At 42.9% G+C, this 23081-nt stretch overlaps 1 protein-coding gene and 1 non-coding gene across 5 annotated transcripts in view; both read left to right on the plus strand.

The window, feature by feature from the left end:
* The window catches only part of CYTH1 (cytohesin 1), a 106148-nt gene that overhangs the window by 69118 nt on the left and 13949 nt on the right, over positions 1-23081 (plus strand). For 3 of the 4 annotated variants that reach the window (XM_017524991.2, XM_017524990.2, XM_037737218.1), the window contains exons 2-10: positions 1859-1941; positions 3625-3689; positions 8947-9013; positions 9323-9441; positions 9797-9877; positions 11121-11233; positions 12277-12425; positions 12863-12974; positions 18646-18722. In XM_017524991.2, the coding sequence (XP_017380480.1) occupies positions 1859-1941; positions 3625-3689; positions 8947-9013; positions 9323-9441; positions 9797-9877; positions 11121-11233; positions 12277-12425; positions 12863-12974; positions 18646-18722 (866 nt within the window). Of the gene's footprint in view, positions 1-1858; positions 1942-3624; positions 3690-8946; positions 9014-9322; positions 9442-9796; positions 9878-11120; positions 11234-12276; positions 12426-12862; positions 12976-18643; positions 18723-23081 lie in introns of all 4 variants that reach the window. The other variant, XM_037737217.1, reaches the window with a different exon arrangement.
* Positions 14396-14499, plus strand: LOC119470663. Its single transcript, XR_005199599.1, has one exon. It is a non-coding gene; the product is annotated as a U6 spliceosomal RNA (small nuclear RNA).

The following is a 23081-nucleotide window of genomic DNA, read 5'->3' on the forward strand; positions in this document are numbered from 1 at the left end:
CGCAACCTCTGCCTCCTGGGTTCAGGCAATTCTCCTGCCTCAGCCTCCCGAGTAGCTGGGACTACAGGCGTGCGCCACCATGCCCAGCTAATTTTTTTTTGTATTTTCAGTAGAGACGGGGTTTCACCATGTTGACCGGGATGGTCTCGATCTCTTGACCTCGTGATCCACCCGCCTCGGCCTCCCAAAGTGCTGGGATTACAGGCTTGAGCCACCGCGCCCGGCCTAAAAGTCGGCTTTTCTAATGTGGTTGATTAACCCATTCTGTGGGCTTCACTGTAGCCTATTGTTTCTACCCTCTTGTGGTGATTTTTGTGAAATAATTGGGGAAAGTAACTGCTCTCTGCATGTAGTAGATTAAGTTTGAATGCCATGGGCAGAAGGGAGAGTATGCGTATCCTAACTATGCTTTGAAGCAGAGATGTTATTCCAACTCTGTGCTGTCTGGTAGAAAGCCATAGATGCACTTTTATTTCATAGTAGTTCCTTTGAGATCAATTAAAATAATACATTTTATTGAGTTATATCAATGTGTAATTAATATAAAATATTATTAAAAAGACATTTCCTTTGTTTTTATAGAAAGTCTGGTGTATGTTTTATACATACAGCACATCTCAAACTGGGTGGTCACATTTCCAGTGGTTAAGGTCACATGGGGCTCATGGCTGCCATATTGCACAGTGCAGCTCTAGCTCACATAGGCACCCACTGAAGGACAGAAGGACTCTCACACCACGCCCTGCCTTAGGAGCATGGGTGTCCTTTGCTGTGCCACAGAGGGAACAAGAGCCAAGACTTCTGAGCTTCTGCTCAGAACCAGGCAGGGTTTGAGGCACTTTAATTAGTCTCCATCATCCTCACATCAGCCTTTTCAAGTGGGTGACGGTGGCGCCACTTTATTGATGATGAGATGTGGCTCAAATAGGTTACATAAGTTGTCTTAAGTGACCTAATATGATAATTGGTAGATTGGAGCTAGGATTTGAACCTTGTTTGCTTGATTCTAATGCTTGTTCTTCCCATTTGCCCACATGGCTTCCCATAGCATGCTCAGAGGGTCATTTTAGAGGGTGTCTGTCTAAATCTCCTCTTTGTATAAGTGGGGGAGATTGAGCCATTGGAGGATTGCAGAAGTATTTTGTGGTGGGAGCTGTGATCCGGGAATTAAATAACTTTGCTCTGATGATAAGAGCACATTTTAAAACATCCAAACAATGAAGAAAGATGTGAAGCGGAAAGAGAAAGTCCCGTAATCCCAGTTCCCAGAGTTAAGCACTGATTTTAGGTGTATATTCTAGTTTTTTTTTTTTTCTCAGCGCATATATAGTCTCTTTCTCCAAACACCTCCCAGAGGTGGCACAAAATTATATATGTTGCTTTGCCACTTGCCTCCCCTCCTCACCTCAAGGGGTCATGGACATCTTTCCATGTTGGGGCTCAACTCAGTGAGCCCTGGTACTGCTCTGTTTTTGACTATGAGGGATCTGAGGCCTAGAGAGATTAATTAAATGTCAACGTGAAGTCTCCCAGCTGGAAGGGATGAAAATGGCCAGGCACTCAGCTAATATTCACCCTTTTTCATTCATAGCCAACCTAATTTAACCTTTGTAATCTTTTCTCTCTTGTTTTTCCTTCCAAGAGTTCCTTTCTCAGAGATTTCCTGTGGGATTTAAGGGCCTTCCTTTCTTTAGAAAATCTGATGAGAACTGGAGCCATAACTCTTATCACTGAGTCATTTCTGAAACTAGCTTCTAGTTTCTTTCTTGGTATCTTTCTCCTTTCACGGCCTCTGGATCATACTTTATTTTTGGTGAGATAAAAGCTTTCTTAGTAACATTTCCCTCCATTTTTGTAGTTCCCAGTGACCTGACCGCAGAGGAGCGTCAAGAACTGGAGAACATCCGACGGAGAAAACAGGAGCTGCTGGCTGACATTCAGGTAGGAGAGAAGCACGGTGGTGTCACCAGTGTAAGAACTGTGGTGACAGTTCCATTTGTATCAAAATGTGTCCTTTGCGGAGCATCTCCTTAAGACACTTTTGACCTGCTCTCACTACAGCTCTGCCCAAAGTGTGGGTGTTGGTATCGCCTTTGCTCTCCAGTGAGTAGATGGAAATCAGAGGTTGAATGGTTTGTCAAGGTTCACCCAGTCGGGCAGTTGTCAGAGATGGAGATACCCTGTAGGACTCCTGTCTCCTGAGTAGCATTCTCTCTGCTGTGTTTGCCCTCGTGGAGCAGAGTGGATGAGGAGAGGCAGTGAGAATGTGGGCTTCAGGTGAAGCTTGGCTGCTGCCCCAGCCCTGGCTCTGCTGCTTTCTAGCTGAATGATTTGAGACAAGAGAGTTCCAGTTTCTTGAACTTCAGTTTCTTCATCTGTCTGATCATGAAAACACCTACTATGCAGTTGTTGTGAGGACTTTGCATAAAAGACAGCATTATTTCTGGTACCTGTGGATAGACTTAGTGATAGCAATTTTACTGTTTTTCCAAGTTCCTTTTCATAATTATCCAGCTTTATAAGAATTAAGTCTAGAAGCCAATAGTTGGATTATTTTCACCCTAAGGCATCAAATGTTATTCTTTCAGAATTCTTTGTAAAACATTAGGAGTGGTGTTAAAGAGGGAATCCTGTTACCCAAAGTAGCAAAATGAGGAAAGACTTGACTTGCTCCACAGTTGATTTGAGTATATTTTGATAGTTCTCCCTGATCCTTTGATTTCTGCTTCACTGGTAGATCCCGAGAAAGCTGAGCAGTTCCCCACTTAAGCCCTGCTTCCCAGTGAAAAAGAGTCCATCCATCTGGACCAAGGGTGTGCTGAGATGAGGGTGGGTGTGGATGCAGTCGATTTCATCGGACATTCCCTTTGCCAACCACGTGGTGGCAGTGTTGCCCTGGCTCAGCTACTGCTGGCTCTGCGTCTTGCCTTTGGGCAGGAGACTTGTCCTGAGTTTTCTGGCACACTTGTGTTTAGTAAGCTGCAGATTTGTTCTGAAAGATTGTGATGAGGCAGCCAGTTTTTTTTTTTTTTTACATAATATATATGCTTATAAACTTTCCTAGACTGTAAACTCTTTGAGGTCAGAGCTGTATCCTTTTCTACCTTGGTATTTTCTAGAATGCTTACTATTTGGTAGGAACTCAATAAATATTTCATTTATTTATTTATTTAGGGATGGAGTCTTGCTCTGTCGCCCAGGCTGGAGTGCAATAACGCGATCTCAGCTCACTGCAACCTCTGCCTCCTGGGTTAAAGCGATTCTTCTGCCTCAGCCTTCCAAGTAGCTGGGACTATAGGCACCTGCCACCACGCCCAGCTAATTTTTGTATTTTTAGTAGAGATGTGTTTCACCGTATTGGCCAGGCTGATCTCAAACTCTTGACCTTGTGATCCGCCCACTTTGGCCTCCCAAAGTGCCGGGATTACAGGCATGAGCCACCGTGCCCAGCAAATATTTCTGAAACAGATGAATTTTCCTAATTTACTTTTTTGCATTTTTGTCATATTTCATTTTAGTTTATTTTATTTTGTTTTTGGTTGGAGGGAGTTATGTGAGATTTTAGAGGGTTTAATTTGTTCTGCATCTCCCTTTCCTGCTAACTCTGGACTGTCTGTTTTATAGAGGCTGAAGGATGAGATAGCAGAAGTAGCTAATGAGATTGAAACCCTGGGATCCACAGAGGAAAGGTGAGTCTGCCCTGCTGCTAGGTGGCATTTGCAGTTGTACTTTCTTAAAGCATCCAGCCCTTAATTACCCTTACATGGCACATTGAAGGAAGAAGTCAGCTTTGTGTCTTTCTAGTCCTAAGCAAGCACATATACTCCCATAATGTCTGCCTTCCATCCTTCACGCAAGGCCTCCGGAACACAGGAGCTTCTTTCATTGTTTAAAAAATTGAACTGAAGGCCGGGAGCAGTGACTCACACCTGTAATCCCAGCACTTTAGGAGGCCGAGGTGAGCGGATTACAGGGTCAAGAGATCGAGACCATCCTGGCCAACATGGTGAAACCCCGTCTCTACTAAAAATACAAAAATTAGCCAGATGTGGTGGCGTGCACCAGTAGTCTCAGCTACTCAGGAGGGTGAGGCAGGAGAATCGCTTGAATCTGGGAGGTGCAGAGATTGCAGTGAGCCGAGATCATGTCATTGCACTCCAGTCTGATGATAGAGCAAGACTTGTTCTTAAAAAAAAAAAAAAAAAAAAAAGAATTGAACTGGAGAATTTCAAAGGTCCCAGAAAGCCTTAAACTGCTCCTAAATTTTTATGTGAATTACTCCCCTCTGTTGTCCACTGTGTGTGTATGTTAAAGTTTCTGTTTTTCCCTTGTGTAAAGGAAAAGCTTAATGAGTGCTGCTGATACAGTTTCAAAGGGCTGGAGTGCCCAGTCATGTCTGAGTATAATCGCGAGCTTATTTGCACCTTCCTAATGCTTAAGGGAAGAAAATGTAGAAATGCAATGATAGTATAAAAGGACAAGGACTCTTTGCTTTTTTTTTCTTTTATTTACATGAAATGCTAGTGACTTTGAGAGTTTAGTTTTGAATGGGGTTCCTAGACCGTTTTCTGACTGCTTAATACAATAAATGGGCTGTTTCCAATTCACTACATGTCTGTATTTTTCTAAGCCTAAGTACTCCTGTCTGGCTTCATAGGACTGTTTGATTTGTTGTTTTAGACTCCTTTGGGCAGTGCCATGAGGATTTAGTGAGGCTGAGGATTCCACAGAAGGTGGCCAGCTCACCATGGCCAGTCTCTGTGTTGCCCATTTGGTATTTTGGATTAGTTTACCCTGTTTCCATTTTACTTAGTTGTAGCTTAAATAAAGTGGATACACTAAAGTAGAATTTAAAACTTCTACTTATATAAAAGATAAACTATTAAAAGAAATGAACAGGTAACAGATTAGGAGTAAATATTTGTACCACACATATCTGAAAAAAGACTTGTATCTAGAATATATGATAAAAAAGGCAGCCCAGATAAAAAAATGGGCCAAAAACTTGGACACTTTACAAAAGAAGCCGTATGTATAGTAGACATATGAAAAATGCTTAATGTCATTACTTGTAGGGGGATGCAGTTTAACACTACTATGAAATGGTATTTCACATCCACTAGGATGGCCGGAATTAAAAAGATTGGTGGCACTGCATGTTGGCGAGTGCTAGTGAGAATAAAATGGTGTAACTATTTGGGTAAGAAGTTTGGCAGTTTCGTCAGCAATTCAACTCCTAGTTACTTAAGAGAAATGAAAACGTGTCCATACAAAGACTTGTACAAGAATATCTATAGCATTCTTAAAGAAAATAACCAGGAACTGGAAATAACCCTGAATGTCTGCCAGCAGGTGAATGGATAAATAGATGGAAGTAATAGGCAGTGCAAAGGAAGGAACTACTAAGGTGCGGCAGCACAGAGGAATCTCACAAACACTGTGGGTACCATGTGCTTCCATGCATGAGCGTGTGGAACAGAGAAACTAAGCTGTGGTGGCAAAAATCATAGCAGGGGGCTGCCCTCAAGGTGGTTGTTGGGGTTGGGTGGGGCAGGGTTGACTAGGAAGGGCCGTAGGGAACTTACAGGAATGACAGGAATATTCTGTATTAATATGAGTGGTACTTCAAGGGTATATGCACTTAACAAATTGAACTGTACACTTAAGATGCGTGTATTCTGTTAAATGTAAATTTTACCTTGATCTTAAAAATGTTTTTAAAAATGGCTTTTTTTTCAGATTATAAAGGCAATATACTTTTATTGTAAAAAATTGGTAAAATACAGAAAAATATAAAAACAAATTTCTCATAAACACTCATCCGAGAGATAATCAGGATTCATATTTTGGTATGTTTCCTTTCTGTCTCTTCTGGTGTCCACACACACATATTCAGAATTCAGTGTGCCCTTTGTTTTTTTCTTGATCAGTTCTCTGTCAGTTACCATAAAACAGCAAGGAAATGCAGACACTAGGAATTTGAGTGCCTCAGCATCCAAAGTACTCAGCCAGTGAATTTGTGAAGTCTTGTCACTAATGAATGGCATCTGAAGTTGTGAGTCAGGGAGTGGTCATTAGGTTATTATTATTTTTTTTTTAATCTGGAACTTAAAATGAATTTCCAGTATCGAAAGCCTCAAGAGGGAAGTGATTCTGCAGATCCCCGAGGATCCATCTGTATGGGCACTCGGGCTCACCCTGCGTTTGTTTCTCAACCAGGTATTATATTTGCTCGGACTTTACTGCAGGAGAGAATTCATGTTTCTCATCAACTACCTGATGCCAACATTATGTAGGAGCGATTCTAAATACTGTTTAATAAAGCAGAAATAATATACTCATATAGTACAAGATTTAACTTTCTGGAATGTATACACATCAGTTAACTGGCCATCTAGTAGCAGTAACAGCTATTTTGCTTTGGACACCTTACTGGGGTGTCAGCCCCTTTGCAAAGACTGGAGAAAGCCTCTTAGAGAAGTTGCTGCCTAGAGACTGGAGTGATAGGGGCTCCAAGTGGGGCAGATGAAGTGAGCTGGCTAGCTGATGAAATGAGGGAGCCATCTCCGGTGTGTGTCCAGGCAGTCATGTGGACAGATTGTGACCGGCAGAGATCTGGGAGTGTGCATTCCGGTGGCGGCAGGAAAGCCTGTGGTGAGGGACTAGACTGAGGCCCGGGAAGTTGAACATTCCCAGTGGTTTCACCCTGTCCTTCTGCGGGCCCTCTGATGCTGCCGCACTTACACTGGAAACCATGAAACAGGCCTTTCCTTGTGGTATTTGTTTGGAAATACTGATCAAAGTTATCTTCCTGGATTTAGAAAAAAATGATTAGACAATTATTTTAGTTAAATAGGAATTTCTAGATAGCTGGTTATAATCCTTCATTTTGGCTGAAATTAAATGGTGCTTCCCTGTGACCCTGTGACTTTGTTTCCTAAGGTAGCTGTTCACAAGGGATCCCAGATTATCTAACACCTGGAAGTTCTGATACTACTCACAGTTTTTAAGCATTCCTTTCAAAAGGTCAAAACCAGCTGGATTTGATGGGTTACACCTATAATACCAACATTTGGGGAGGCCAAGTTGGGAGAATTGCTTGAGGCCAGGAGTTTAAGACCAGCCTGGGCTCCGTAGCAAGACCCTGTCTCTACAAAATATTTTTAAAAGTAGCCAGTTGTGGTGATACCTGCTTGTAGTCCTAGCTACTCAGGAGGCTGAGGTCAGAGGATCACTTGAGCTCAGGAGTTGAAGGTTGCATTAAGCCAAAGTGACACCACTGTACTCCAGCCCAGGTGACAGAGCAAGGCCCTGCCTGTAACAACAACAACAAAAAACAAAAAACCCAACCCTCAAAACGCTTAGAAGTATTTTCTTCCTTCCATGGATTTAGCCAGAGAATACATGTGTTCTTCAAGACAATAATATTTTATGATTTTATTTCTGAGCAACTTTTTTGCTCTCAGAGATTATAAAATTACTATTGATGGCAGTGGTTCTTAAATTTGGGTGCACACCAGAATTACTGCTGGAGGTTTTAAAAATGCAAATTCCTGGGTTCTGCCCCTTGTACTTGTGAATGACTCAGCCAGTCCAGGGCCTTTCTACTCAGATTCCACACATGGGATAGTGTCAAACGTATAGAAGGCCCCTTCTCAGACATAGGGTCAGCATCTGTTTTGATGAGGCCCCACGTGATACATACGTATAAGCAGGAGCGGAGATTCTTCATGTCTGATATGCTCCCAAGGCTGCTGGTTGGTGTACCATATTTTGAGAAGCATGGTCTGAGAAATTGCATTTTTCATTCTGATACAGTCAAGGAAAGTGCCGATTATTTAGCAGCTGCTTAAAAAGTTAAATATAAATGTACCATATGACCCAGCAGTGTCCACCCCTGGGTATGTACCCAAGGGAAATGAAAATATGTGTCCATACAAAGACATGCACACAAATGCTGGTAGCAACCTTATGCATAATCATCCCAAACCACAAACAGCCTACGTGCCCATCATCTGGTGAATGGATAAGCAAATGTGGTTTATCCATACAATGGAAGATGATCCAGCAGCAAGAAGGTGTATAGTACTGGCCCACATTCCAGCACGATGACCTTAACAACACTATGCAATGAAAGAAGCTGGATCTGAAAATCCAGATATTTTGTGATTCTCTTTATATGATATGTCCAGAATAGGCAGATGTGTGGAGACAGCAGATAGATGAAGAGTTGCCTGGCGATGGAAGTGGAAGCGAGGACAAACTGTAAAAGGGTGTGAGGGGTTCTGTAGGGAGATGAAAATGTTCTAAAACTGGATTGTGGTGATGTCGCACAACTTAGTCAGTTTCCTAAAATTCAAATACATACCTACAGTGGGAATATTATATACCCTGATAAAGTTTTTACAAAATCATGTTAAAAGAAAACTGGCCGGGTACAGTAGCTCATACCTGTAATCCCAGCACTTTGGGAGGCCAAGGCAGGCGGATCATTTGAGCCCAAGAGTTCAAGACCAGCTTGTGAGACCCTATCTTTACCAAAAAAAAAGAAAAAAATTTAACAGGGCATGGTGGCAAGTACCTGTGGTCCCAGCTACTTGGGAGGCTGAGGTGGGAGGATCACTGGAGCCCAGGAGGGAGGTTGCATTGAGCCAAGACAGCACCACTGCACTTCACCCTTCAAACAGAGAGAGATCCTGTCTCAAAAAAAAAAAAAAAAAAAGAAAACCTCTGATTAGGTAGAAGGAGCAAATGAGCATGGAGCCAGGTTCATGCATCAGGTTTCATTTGACCTTTCGTAGCTCCACCAGATTATACCTGTTGTTTTCCTGGATAAATCTTTCAAAAATCTGTGTAAATCAGTGGATGCATGTGGAAATGGTATTAGTCTTTCAAGCCTTTCCAGTGGCCTGAAGTACTAAAATGCCTGTGATGGTTGTTTTACAGGAAAAACATGCAGAGGAACAAACAGGTAGCCATGGGCAGGAAAAAATTTAATATGGACCCTAAAAAGGTAAGTGAGAAAGAAGTGGGAAGAGGTCCATAATCTTTAAGATGGGTTTTTTTTTTTTTTTATAGTGCTTAGATAGACCCTAAAGATGTTTTTTTCCAAGTGTTACAGTTTATGTCACCGTTTTGTAGAGCAGACGTCTTGTGCTAAGCCCTGGTTCCTAAACTGTGACTCCCTAGCTTTTTAGGTCAATTAGCAGGTATTTATTAAATATGCCAGTGCACCCACACCCATTTCTTGCCGTGCCCTCTCCCCTTCTTTTTAGCTGGTTCCCAGCACAGCATCATTGGCGTCTTTATTGTCTTTTTCTAGGGGATCCAGTTCTTAATAGAGAACGACCTGCTGAAGAACACTTGTGAAGACATTGCCCAGTTCTTATATAAAGGTGAAGGGCTCAACAAGACAGCCATTGGTGACTACCTAGGGGAGAGGTAAGGCCCTGGGGATATGCGGATGCTAGGGAAGGCTGTTCAGGGATTACACAAGGAAACAAACTCCCAAACACCCTTAAGGTCTTGGAGGGATTTTTGCCTTAAAGCATCTGTAGCCACACTGGTATTGAGGGAGGCTGTTCAGGGAAGAGTGGTTGGTCTGTCTGGGGATCCTGGGGGACATCTTGCTTGTCAACAGAGCTAGCCAGTTTTCTTGCTGACCGTGTTCGTGAGTGGCTGTCTGGGCAGCTGTAGGACTATAGGACGCAGTGCAGGAGACCTGGCCTGGCTGGAGATTCTCAGGGTCGGTGTCTGACTCCTGCTTTCTCTCCCATTCTTTGTCATTTCTCTATAGAGATGACTTTAATATCCAGGTTCTTCATGCATTTGTGGAGCTGCATGAATTCACTGATCTTAATCTCGTCCAGGCACTACGGTGAGTATTCTTGAGGTGAGCACCTTTGGAAGGATTGGGAGGCCAGCCTTTGATCATGAGTCTGTCCTGGGGGGCATTTTATTGAAATTCTATCTTTGGGTATGATTTTGAATATCTTGAGGTATTTGGGAAGTAAGAAATCTATTGGTCTCTGATGAGAAATGACTGGGTGGTCAAGGGGAATTATCTTGTTATGTCCTGAGGCAGATTCTCTAACACACTTCCTTGAGTCTTACGTTGGAGGTTTTAGAAATTCAGTACTAAATTATGAAATTTTTCATCTTCGGTTTAGAAAATCCTTTAATTTCCTGCCCTGGAATAAGTAGTTGTGCATTTCATTTTGGAAAGAAAAAAGTAAACTTTAATTTTTTATTAAATCTGTTACTTTCTGCCTTTTAAGAAACTGTCATTCTGTTTTTTCACTGCTGTAGGTGTAAATAATGACATCATCTTTTGTGCTATCACTTAGCTGGATGGAAATAATCCACAGTTGAACCTGTCAGCTGTGGGTCTTTCTTTGACTTAAAGGGATCAATTGTTAATGCTTTGACAAGACAGTCATCTCTTTTTGCCACCCATGTTGTTTTCTGAAAATAGAATTTGTTTAAAATGACCGTTATGTATGTTTCAGTCTTGCGTATTATTCTGAGGAGGGAAACAGTTCCTTAGTAGGAAAATCTTAATTGCTCATTTTTTCCTAAGAAATATTTTACTTTTGATTAAGATAACAGTGGTGTGGATGGCAACTTTGCATTCGTTAGAGTTATAGTAACAGAAGGCTGAAGCTCAGGGAGCTCCCTTTGCACTTTGATGTTAAAAAATCATTGGCAGTGGCCGGGTACAGTGGCCCACATCTGTAATCCTGGCACTTTGGGAGGCTGAGGCGGTGGCTCACAAGGTCAGGAGTTTGAGACCAGCCTGGCCAGCATGGTGAAACCTGTCTCTACTAAAAATACAAAAAATTAGCTGGACACGGTGGCACGCGCCTGTAGTCCCAGCTACTCAGAGGCTAAGTAGGAGAATTGCGTGAACTTGACAGGTGGAGGTTGCAGTGAACTGAGATCTCACCACTGCAGTCCAGCCTGGATGACAGAGTGAGACTCTGTCTCAAAAAAAAAAAAAAAAAAAAAAAAATTTGTATTTAAAAAAAAAAAAAAAAAAAAAAAAAATCATTGGCAGTTTAACAATTCACAGAGAAATAAATTGTCTCCCCAAGTTCTGGAACACTCCGTCTCCCTCTCAGGCAGTTCCTGTGGAGCTTCCGGCTACCGGGAGAGGCCCAAAAGATCGACCGGATGATGGAGGCATTTGCCCAGCGATACTGTCAGTGCAATAATGGCGTGTTCCAGTCCACGGGTAAATATGATCATTCATCCTAGTTTATGACAGGCATTTTACACTGGATTCTTTTCTTGGCACCAGATAATTTCTGAAACCAAAGGGCTGAGATTCATGCCTAGAAACATTTATTTAATAATACTTATAATAATAAAATGTTGGAAATAATCCAAAAGCCCCACAGTAAGGCACTAGGAATTTAAGTGGTGGTACCTCTGAACTATGAAATACACCAATATTAAAAACCATGTTTTAGCTGTGTGCGGTGGCTCACACTTGTAATGTCAGCACCTTGGGTGGGAGGCCGAGGTGAGAGGATTGCTTGAGGCTAGGAGTTTGAGGCCAGCCTAGGAAACATAATCAGACCCTGTCTCTACAAAAAAAATTATAAAAATTAGCCAGGTGTGGTGGCTTGTACCTGTAGTCCCAGCTACTTGGGAGGCTGAGGCAGGAGGATCTCTTGAGCCCAAGAGTTTAAGACTACATGCAGTGAGCTATGATTGTACCCAGCACTCCAGCCTGGGTTGCAGAGTGAGACTCTGTCTCAACACAAAAACTAAAAAAACCCATGTTGTTGTAAAGAATTTTTATTGACATAGGAAAACAATAATAAGATTAGCAAAAAAGCATATATATGTATCTGTTTGTTTCCAGTTTTGTTACAGTATATGTTTGTGAGATAAATTTGTGCTGTGTTTATACATAGACACATTTACGTACAGGAAGTAAAGCAAAGTACTGCTAGATAATGGCATGAGAGGTCATTATAGATCATATGCATTTTTTTAATACATTGTGTTTTTCATATTTTCTACAGTGTGTGTGTTCTCCTTTTCAATCTGAAAAAAATAAACATCTTTAAGTCTTGAATACTTTATGTGCTTTTTGTGCCTTGCTCCTTTGAGACAGCATTGTGCCTGAGAGTGTGGATTCATCCCATTGTTTTGAGAACATGGTTTTTTAATTTCTGATTTCATCTAGCGTCTCTTACTCTTGTGGGTGGGATGTTTCTGATCATCTGAGCATACAACGGCTTCCCTTTGCTTTTCTCTCATCTTTAGACACTTGTTACGTCCTCTCCTTTGCCATCATCATGTTGAACACCAGTCTCCACAACCCCAATGTCAAAGATAAGCCCACGGTGGAGAGGTTCATTGCCATGAATCGAGGCATCAATGATGGAGGAGACCTGCCAGAGGAGCTACTCCGGGTAAGCAAGCAGGAGTGGCCTTCATTCAAGCCAAGAAAGAGTTCACTGGGAACAGGATCATGTTTTGTAGGAAGGAAGAAAAGACATACGATTTATCAAGGGTCTCCTCTTTTAATTTATTTAACCATGTGAATTTCATGAAGAAATTGGTAGTGAGGCCCAGCTACTGAAACAGGAAAGGGACAGTGGTTTGTAAATATGACACTAAAGGTTTGAATAGAAGTTCAGTTGCTGTCTTTATTTTCTTCACTGGGAAGTCTTACTTATTTTGTGACTGTGAGCTACCTGAAAGCAGAAATGGTCATATTCTTCTAGTCTCAGCACTTAGCAGGCTTGGCTTACCGTAGGAACATAATAAATGCTTGTGGAATGAATTAAGAGAAAGGGGAAAAAATATTTCTAGAATCAGAAACATGAATTGTCATCTTTTATCCCAGAATCTCTATGAGAGCATAAAAAACGAACCCTTCAAAATCCCAGAAGATGACGGGAATGACCTCACTCACACTTTCTTCAACCCAGACCGAGAAGGCTGGCTATTGAAACTCGGTAAGAATGTCTCTGGGTTAGGGTTCCTAAAGCTGAGACTTAGGAAGAAAGCTCTCTCTCTGTCTGTGTGCGTGTGTGCGCGCGCACGCGTGTGTTTGTGTGCGTGCGGATGTGCACGCATTCATGGACACACACACACACACATACACCATATGGGAAAGGGGGTGGCTTATGGGGTATTCCAGAGAGACTTTGGTATGAGTTCTGTTCTAACAAAGGTCCACTTCCAAAAAGGAAGTGACTTCCTAGTCATTGCCTCCGTGGGACACAGAGACTACTGGGAACAGACTTGACTCCACTGTAACTATTGCCCACATGTGTTTTGTGCTCCATGTTTCCACTCTTGAATTGGTTGGCCAGGTTTTGTTTCAAGGCATTTCCCTGAGCACCTGATCCATTTGCCTTCCCTGTCCCCATAACCATTGGGAGGGTGGCCAACCTTGTCCATCTTTCTACTTCCCATCACACAGACTTGTACCTGGCACTCCTGCCCCTGCCCCAGTGCATCGTCACTTCCTTCTGCATCTGGCTCCCCCACAGGCAGTGTGCATGGCAAGCCTAGAGCCCTTGGCTGCAGCGCAATCCACAGCACTCTTACTCATTCTTGGGCAGCGGTTTTTTTTTTCCCCTCCTTTCAATCCGAATCAGCCACATTAATGATTTTGTTCATTCAAAAAAGCTGAAAATGCATTCCTCTTCCCTCTGCCAGAAGTGATGAGCTTGTATTGCTGAGATTTGTGGTCATGCCCTGAAGGTGATAGAGTAATCAATAGGAAAAGCATTAGTAGAGTTTTCATGCACATTCATGTCCACATGTGATTATTTTATTAGTAGTTTCAGAACAGGGAGAGAGCTCTAGTCTCTCCGCACATAATGATGTCCATTCTTTTTTTTGGCCACTGAAAGCGTACTTTGCTCTGTTGCCTTCTGCCTTAGCCTTTGATGAGTTGGGTTCCCACATTAGCAGGGGCTGTTGCCGCCTCTATTAGCGTAACTGCTCACTCTGGTGATTAGACAGCAGCACTCTCTTGGCTATTACTGACACATCTGGGAAGGCTAAAATGGAATCCTTTATTTTTGACTAGTTCAGATAACAATAGACTTTATATTTCCTTTTAAAGGCATATCCCAAGTCCTTGTGCTTATACATAATGACTTAATTCATAAATTCCCCTTAAAGCATCACTTCACCATCAGTTTTAAATATCTCTTGAATTGGCCATCATTTTATATATCTCTAAGCCAGCAGAATATTTGAAGTTAAGGCTCTAAAATTACTAACCCCACAGGCAGCCTTCCCTTCCACATTCTTATTGCCAAGTGGATAGAGTTAAAAGGAAACCTACTGGAAATGTTTAAAGTGTGTCCAAGTTTGGATTTACTTCCCCCTCCAGTGAAATTTGTTTAAATGCTAATACTAAGTGTTAGGTTTGACAGCCCAGATACTAAAATTAGAACAGTACAAAGATTATCTTGGTTCTTACACCAGGATGACATGCAAATTCATGAGGCATCAGATATATTTTAAAAAAGAGAAAATTTAACCAAGTGTGGGACTCAGTTTTACCTCATTGCATTACTTTTTCTAAACCTCCATCAAACCCTTCTAAACTCTGAATATTGTCTTTTCATTGTAGCACACTTAGAATCACTCCTTGTGTTTATGTGCTGCAGAAGGCAGGGCTTCCAGCCATCTGTAGTTGTGTGTATATGTCTGTGTATGCATATAGACATAAGAATGTGTATTCTTGTGTATACACATATGTACATGTGTATTCATGGGTATATGTGTGTGCATTCTCACACACACTTTAAAAAGTGACAGCCATCTAAAGAAAGACATTTAATTTTCCCTGAAATAATCTTAGCTTTCTTTGCTCTGATTCTGGATATACTAATAAACGTTGGCTTTGTAAAAGCCGATTTGTGGCATCTTTGGGGCCAGGTTTCCAATAGTGCCTCAAATCTTGCCTTGATGAAGTGGGACGTAGCATATAAGAGCCCCTCGTTCCTGTGCCAGACTGTAGTGGGATCACTTACCCAGTTAGTGTTTTTAGTTCAGCTCTCTCCCAGGCAGGCATGAATGTGACTGATACATTGCACTTTAAGATTAAGGAATCGGATTTAATTTCTTTGTTTTAATTTTCTTTTCTCCCTCATTTGTATGTTTCCATGATTTTGGCTCTCCTTTTCCTTGCCCCAAACTCCAGGAGGTATGTAACCCCTCACCCTGCTCGCTCGCTCTGCCTAGGCCACTGTCATTGCTGCAGCATTTTCTTATTTTCTTATTTTTGGTTATTTTGTTTTTTAATTGCCGGTGGTAGTGTTATTGCTGCTTCTAACTTACTGTACAGTCCCTAGGGAACTGGTCAGGATCAGGGGTTTAGGGCAATTTGCATGTTTTTCCTTTTTGGAGGAGTATATGTTATATTCCTTACTGAATGCAGTAATGCAAGAAAACATACTAAGAGTGGGTTTGTAAAAGCAGAGGAAGTTTCCACTTCATTTCACTTGGAATTATTGGCTAAGACATGCGCTATGTTTGATACTCAATTTGACATCCGTTAATCAACCCGATTGAAAGTTAATCTCCGAAGTGGGGATGAGGAGAAAGAAGAGAAGGAAGTCTTTTTTATTCTTTTTTCAGGCTGAGACTTTCTCCAGAGAGAACAAAGTCTTGACTTCCCAAAGCTATGGAAAGCTTCAAATTTACCATGTGGAAACACAAATTAGGGAAAGAATTAAATTAGACAACACTTAAGACATTTGCCTTTGCATGAAAAGGGGAAATGGTGTTTCCTAAATTCAAAATGATACCGAGTGAAGTATAAAAAAAACAGAAAAAATCCAAACGGAAAAACCCTTCCTGAAGTCCTTGTGTTGAATTTTCTGGGGATCAGAGAAGGGTATTACAACCTCGGCTCTGTTTTTATGTTTTGTTTTGCTCCCTCGCTTTTTCAGCGAGTCCTTGTTAAAGCCCCAAATCAGTCTCCTAGCTATGTTGTTGGCGTCTCCTCTCCATTTGCTGGTTTGGGGAAACATGCTTTCCTAGCCCAAGACTCCTCAGGTTTGTGCCTAAGCATTCCCTGAGCAGTAGCTACGCTTACAAAGAACAACCCCAAACATAGACACTCACTCAGATGTTTTAGGACTTTCCAGGTTGTTCTCAGCTGTAGGGGAAGATGGCATCTGGCCTTGATACCTCGAGGGGTCACAGGAGGGCCTGAGGAGCCGTGCAGTGGGAGGTGGTCCTGTGAGTTCCACAGGGACTGTCCTAGGCGCGCATTGATCTGTCTGCTTGTTCCATGTTTGTTTTTCTTTCCACGTGGAAATGTTCCCCGTGGGGCCACAGTGGTGCTTTGTGGTAGAGGTCTCTATAATGCAGCAAGTTGTCTAAAGAAAATAACCAAGCTTTTGTAATCGGGCAGAGAATTTCTTCCGGCTTTGCTTTTTCTCCTTGATTTCCTTCCATCTCATTCCTTTTAGCATCTGACTCCCTTTTTCCATGATCTCCTAAGTCCCAAGGGTTACCGGGTAGTGTCCTGTGATGGAGTGCATGGGCGGTCAGCATGGGTTGATGTTCCCTTTGTGCTGAGCCTGCGTGGGCAACCAGTGGAAGACCAAAGTTCTCAGACTCTGAATTGGCGGGGGTTCCTTTTTAAGAACAAATTGGCTTCAATCCTGAATATAGTCCTTGTCTTCTTTATCCTCCTTATTTATTTTAGTTCTGCCCAGGCTTTCTTGTTTTCCACATGCATGTCATAGTATCCATTGATGGTTTTCTCTTAATTCATGCCATCTAACCTTTAGGGACCAGCGGCAAGGGCTCACATGAAACTCACAAGTCACTGGAGGGAGAGAGTCTCAATTTGCTTGATACAGCACAGGATGGGCAGACAGATGGCACGTGCTTGCTTACAGCGATACCCTCGCATAACCTCGATCTGTGTCATTTAGAATCTTGGCAATTAATGATCAGTCTTGTAAGCCCGCCTAGAGTGCAGCATCTAAACAGGGTGCGAAACAGACCTGAAAGCCCAGTGGTCCTTTTACTTGTCTGCCAGGACCTACAGTAGACATTTTCTTTCCATAGCATTATTCACATACTCCCCTTAGGTTTCTCTGGTGTGAGCATGCAGGCGGGTCCTGGCAGTTGGAAATAGTCCCTGTAAAACCACCCTCCTCTTTGCTCAGCTATTTGTGATGAGGGCAAGAGAGAAATCATGATCAGGGGTATGAGATTTACGCCCCATGGTCCTTGCCATTTAGGATGATTGGAGAAGTGATGTTGTCTGTAGATTAAGTCTTAGCAAAAGGACAGGGCACAAGAAGTGTTTCTAGAATGCCATGCATAGCTTCACAGGTGAAGGCCATCGGGGTAATTTTTGAGTGGTTCATGTTCAGAACATTTTCTCTTGATGAAGGGAGGTGGAAGAAAAGAAAGCCTGTGGTCCTGATGTGACAGCAGGCGTAGCTTCATTCAGATAAGCTGCGGTTACATTTTTTTCTTCCTTCCTATCTGTCCCAGCATAACTTTATGACCCAACTCCAACTTTTCCTTTTTTTTCTTTTTTTTTTTGAGATGGAGTCTTGCTCTATCACCTAGGCTGGAGTGCAGTGGTACAATCTCAGCCAATTGCAACGTTCGCCTCCCGGTTCAAGCAATTCTCATGCCTGAGCCTCCTGAGTAGCTGGGATTACAGGCACATGCCACCACCCCCAGCTGATTTTATATTTTTAGTAGAGACGGAGTTTCGCCATGTTGGCCAGCTGGTCTTGAACTCCTGACCTCAAGTGATCCACCCACCTCGGCCTCCCAAAGTGCCAGGATTACAGATGTGAGCCACCGCACCCGCCATGACCCCAACGTTTTGTACTGAGAAATACTAAAAAGAACCAAGGGAGGCCCTTGCCAGCCTCTCAGCTGCCGCTGCCAGAGCTTGTTTTGCCATAGCTGAATTTGCCAGCTGTTTTTTCCCAAAATGGAAAAGACTTCTGAGGCAGCCTCTCAGTATGAGTTGATTATTCCTCGATAAAGGAATTCTGCTTTGATTCTCACCCAGGACTCGGGAGATTGTGTTTTCAGGACATAAGGTTAAAAGCCAGTGTAGAAGCTCACTCTAATCATGAAGATGAGGAAGAGGGTAAAACCATGGGAATTGGTTCCATGTTCCAAGGAAAGCATGGATTTTCTTGTGAAGCCTCCCAGCATCTCCCTCCTGATTCCCCCTTCCTTCACTTTCAGTGAAACACTCCTATGTGCTGGCTGCTTGTCAGTGGCAGAGTAGCCTGCATTAGGGCTGACCCTTCCCTCTTTTTCTGTTCTTTGGCGATTTCTACCACGTAGGCTTTTTGCTTACTCTGGCAAATTTGCATTGTGTGTCATTATCGCCCCTGGGTTTTCCCTCCCAAACCCATGCTCATCCTGCCGTCCTGATTCCATCTCCAGGGTGTCACCTAGACGCGCTTGCTCTGCTTGTACCCACAGACTTTCACTATGTAAAAGATGCTTGTGTCTCGGCTCTGTGTCTTGTTACTGATGTAGATGTCGTGGTCTCCACGTTCTCCTGATGCCTCTCCCCCCATCTCTGAGGAGAGAGCTGTGTGTGTTGCAGAGCCCACGCTCGTCTGGTTCTCTCTTGTCGGACGCACATCTCTGTTTGCTCTGCAGGTGGCAGGGTAAAGACTTGGAAGAGACGCTGGTTCATCCTGACTGACAACTGCCTTTACTACTTTGAGTATACGACGGTGAGCACCTGCTGGTCGGCATCCAGACTAGGGCTGGGCAAGGCCTCAGTTCCAAGAGACTCTAATCAGACATGGTTAAGGAGATGGTTGGATTTGTCCTTCTATGTCTGTGGGGGATGGGGGAGAGTTTAAGCAAAGAAGAACTGAGGTAGATCTCAGAGTGGGGAACCCCTGAGAGGATGTGTGCTCCTTGCAGGGAACTTGGGCTCAGAGCCGGCATCCAGTTCTGGTGGGACGGGAGACGCCTGACCTGGAGGAAGGAGAGCATGAAATAACATACTAAAAATGGGTTTTGGAGCTGGGGTAGAAAGAATGAATTTGCATTGGTTGCTGAGAAAGAGTATGTGGCCCTAATTAAAAGGGAGATGAAAAGAAAAAGGAAATAATCATGATTTAGAAAATTCAAGTGTTCTGGGTTCGCAGAAATAGGATTTCAGAAGAAACAGCCCAAGGGGTAAAATATATAGTGGGGAAAAAGGAAATGAAATGGGAAACATTAATTTGAGATTATCTGGAGTTTTAAGAAGTTTTGTTGGTTTTTATTCGGTGAGAGAGACAGCTGTAAATTTGAGTGTGTGTGTATATATATATATATATATATATATATATATATATGCATCTTGTAATAATAGGCAAAGAGAATAAAAATCATAAATTAGTTCTTTTTAGAGCTCCCTCTAAGCAGGGTGCCCAGAACCCTGGCAAGTTAACACTTGGTGGGGAGACTGTGGCCCACCGCCCTGTGAGGGGTGTTTTTCCATTTCTGCCACCTCTCTTGGTCATCGTAAGAGCAAAGCAGGCATACTGCCACAGCATCTGACTTTTGTCTTAAAATAAATCAAGGCAGTTGAGTTGAGAATGCTCTGCTTTTGTTCTCCAAGTATATCTTCATGCAGCAAAAGTCATTGATTTCACTGAGAAAATTAAGACTTAGAAGTATCTTTTAAAATAATACAGAGAAAAATTGGGCCTAAGTAAATTGAAATCCTGGCTATATTCACCAGTCATTTATTTAGGACCAAGAAATAGATGCATGCCTTAGCATTTTCTGCTGTGAGGTGTGAAGATAGGTTTCCATTGTGTCTGACACTCGGCGTTGTTCTCCATCCCTGCGGGCATCACACGCATGCAGCTTCTTACCCCGGGACTGCGCTTGATAGCCCCATCAGGCTGCAGGCCAGAGCCACTGGTCCTGATGGTGTGCCGACTGTTAGGACAGTGAATCCCTGTGCAAGGAAATCTGGCTGGGATTTTGGATGTTGTGGGGGCTAAACTCCTGCCCTGTAAGTTCTGCACTGGCTTTGCTTTCCTGTTCTTACAGTCTTTTCACATGAGAGTAATACACTCCAAATATACAAAATAGTGAAAAGAAAGCTGCTTTCTCTTTCACTCCCAAAGTACCACTGTGAACATCTTGGTACAGTACATTTTTTTCTGTTTTGTCCGCCCTTCTGTCCCATATTTCACCTTTTTTCTGAAGACATTTATACTAATGATGTCTTTAACATCCTGTCTGGATTTGTTTCACTATTCTCTGGGTCAAAATGAAACATACATAAGCATGTAAGTGGTGTACTCCTAAGTACTGGACAACCCTATGGCAATACTACGAGATTCTAGAATCTTCTGGTTTTTCATGATGCGCACCATAGTGATGTCACTTTAATTCAGCAACATTTATTCAGCAAAGTGCAGCATTTTATCCGGTAATAGAAATACAGAGATAAATACATTTTCTTTTTCTTTTCTTTCTTTTTTTTTTTTTTTTTTTGAGATGGAGTCTCACTCTGTCTCCCAGGCTGGAGTGCAGTGGGGCGATCTCAGCTTACTGCAACCTCTGCCTCCTGGGTTCAAGCGATTCTCCTGCCTCAGCCTCCTGAGTAGCTGGGACTATAGGCATGTGCCACCATACCCGGCTAATTTTTTTTTTTTTTAAGTAGAGACGGGGTTTTACCATGTTGGCCAGGCTGGTCTCGAACTGATGACCTCAGGTGATCTGCTCACCTTGGCCTCCCAAAGTGCTGGGATTACAGGCGTGAGCCACTGCGCCCAGCTGATAAATAAGTTTCTTAAGACACAGAGAGAGAGTTGTCAGAGTTAAGACGGTAGATCAAAACTTCCACACAGAATTATCTGACAGAGCAAAAGACTAGTAAGTAGGGAGAAACAGGAACCAAGCAGGGAAAGGGTCATAACTAATTCTGTAAAGTTCAGCAAGGGCAGCAGGGGAAGCAGCAGCGGCAGTGGCGGCAGTCAGGAGTAGTGTGGAGGGTTTCTTGCTCACAGCCCGGGATGTGACGAGACCCGGAAATCTCGTCGCGTTTCTCAGGTCTGGGAGGAAGAAAATTGAATGGGACTTGTTATTTTTTCCTCTCTGATCAAAGAGTAGTAAAATGTCCTACTGAGTAGAAATTGGTGAAATGGGAAAAGTGAAAAAAACAGCGTTAATAGACATAAGGCTCAGGACAGTATATTCAATGGGGAAAACTGTCCATGGAGGGTCTCCCATGAACATGATATCCATCCCCAAATACAGGGGTCCTCAACCCCCAGGCCATAGAACAGTACCGGTCTGTGGGCCTGTTAGGAGCCAGGCCACACAGCAGGAGGTGAGTGGTAGGCGAGTGATGGAAGCTTCATCTGTATTTAGAGCCAGCTACTCCGCGTCACTCACATCCGCTCCTGAGCTCCACCTGCACATGCCAGAGATCTAGACTGTACACTCTTGATGAGAATCTAATGCCTGATGATCTGAGGTAGAGCTGAGACGGTGATGCAGGCGCTGGGCAGTGGCTGCAAACACAGTGGAACGTTAGCAGAGAGGTTTGACTGCATAGAGGCCATAATAATAAATCAGTTGCTTGCAGACTCATCAAAATTCTGTCAGTGAGTGGCAAGCGACAATTAGGCTGCTTCTGGTGGCAGGCTTTATAGTGGCAAGTGAGCTGATGTACTTCAATTGGACAGCCGTATCTGGTGGCAGGCTTTAAGTCAGAAGCCAACACTTACTTCAGTCTGTGCGTGGCCCACCCATCATTTTATTTACCGCTGCCACCCACATCTCTTTCCTGCACTACGCACTTGTCTCAGCCACAGTTTTGGTAAGCCCACCCACTAACCCTCGCCAAAATGAGTAAAAAACAAACAAACGTCACTGGAGAACTTCTTTGAAAAGGGGGACAGACCCATTGATTTGACAGCAGAAGACACTAAGACTGCCAACACAAAGCTGCATTTCAAAGAAAATGCCAAGAGTCCTTCTTAAATTATAGGTCATTGCAACGGGTGACCACATTTGCGAAGCCCACTTTGTAGAATATGTGGTGACCAACTATCCAACAAAGCCGTGAAAACTTCAAAACTGCTTCACTGCATGGAGACCAAGCACCCTGCATTAAAAGACAAGCCTTTGGAGTTTTCAGAATTAAAAAACATAAACACAAAGAGCAGAAGCAGTTATTGAAGGCCACACCTTCATCAAATATGTCTGTACTGAAAGCATCGTTCTTACTGTCCAATCACTTAGTGCCAAAGCCAGGACTGGCCATTGGTGAGGAGTCGATCCTGCCTGCTGCTAAGGACATTTGTCATGAGCTTTTAGGAGAGGCTGTAGTTCAAAAGGTGGCACATGTTGCTCTTTCAGCCAGCGCCATAACTAGACGAAGTGATGAAATAGCAGCGGATGTTGAGACACAACTGTTAGAATTAATGAGTCACTGTGATACTCAATCCAGGTTGACAAGTCTACTGATATTGACAACAAGACTACAGTGCTTGTTTTTCTGTGGCATGTTTTTCACAGGGATGTGCATAAGGATATGTTGTGTGCACTTTAGTTGCCAACTAACATCATGGCTGCTCTTCAAGTCTTTGAATTATCACATATTAGGGAAACTAAACTGGTCATTTTGTGTTGTATGCATGGATGCAGTGGCTGCTGTGACTGGACACCTTTCTGGTTTCACTACTCAGGTCAAAGAGGTCACGTCTTAAGTGTGAGTTGATGCAGTATGTCATCTGTAGAGAAGTGCTGGCTAGCCAAAAAGTGTCACTTGAACTTACCGACATTTTGCAGGATGTGATTAAAATTATCAACCACGTTAAAGTATGCCCTAACTCACGTCTGTTCACGCAGCCCTGCGAGATGGCCGCAGAGCACATACAGTTTCTCTGATACACAGAAGTGAGATGCTTTCTAAAGGGGGATCACTGGCCAGAGTTTCTGAGTTACAAGAGCCACTTCAGAGATTTCTTTTAGAAAAAGTCACTACTAGAACACATTTCAGTGACACAGAATATATAGGTTATGAAACTTATTTACTTGTGTGACATACTAAACCTCAACAAACTCGATCTGTC

The sequence above is a fragment of the Cebus imitator genome, unplaced genomic scaffold (genome assembly GCF_001604975.1).
Source record: "Cebus imitator isolate Cc_AM_T3 unplaced genomic scaffold, Cebus_imitator-1.0 Scaffold36, whole genome shotgun sequence".
In the NCBI taxonomy this organism is placed as follows: domain Eukaryota; kingdom Metazoa; phylum Chordata; class Mammalia; order Primates; family Cebidae; genus Cebus; species Cebus imitator.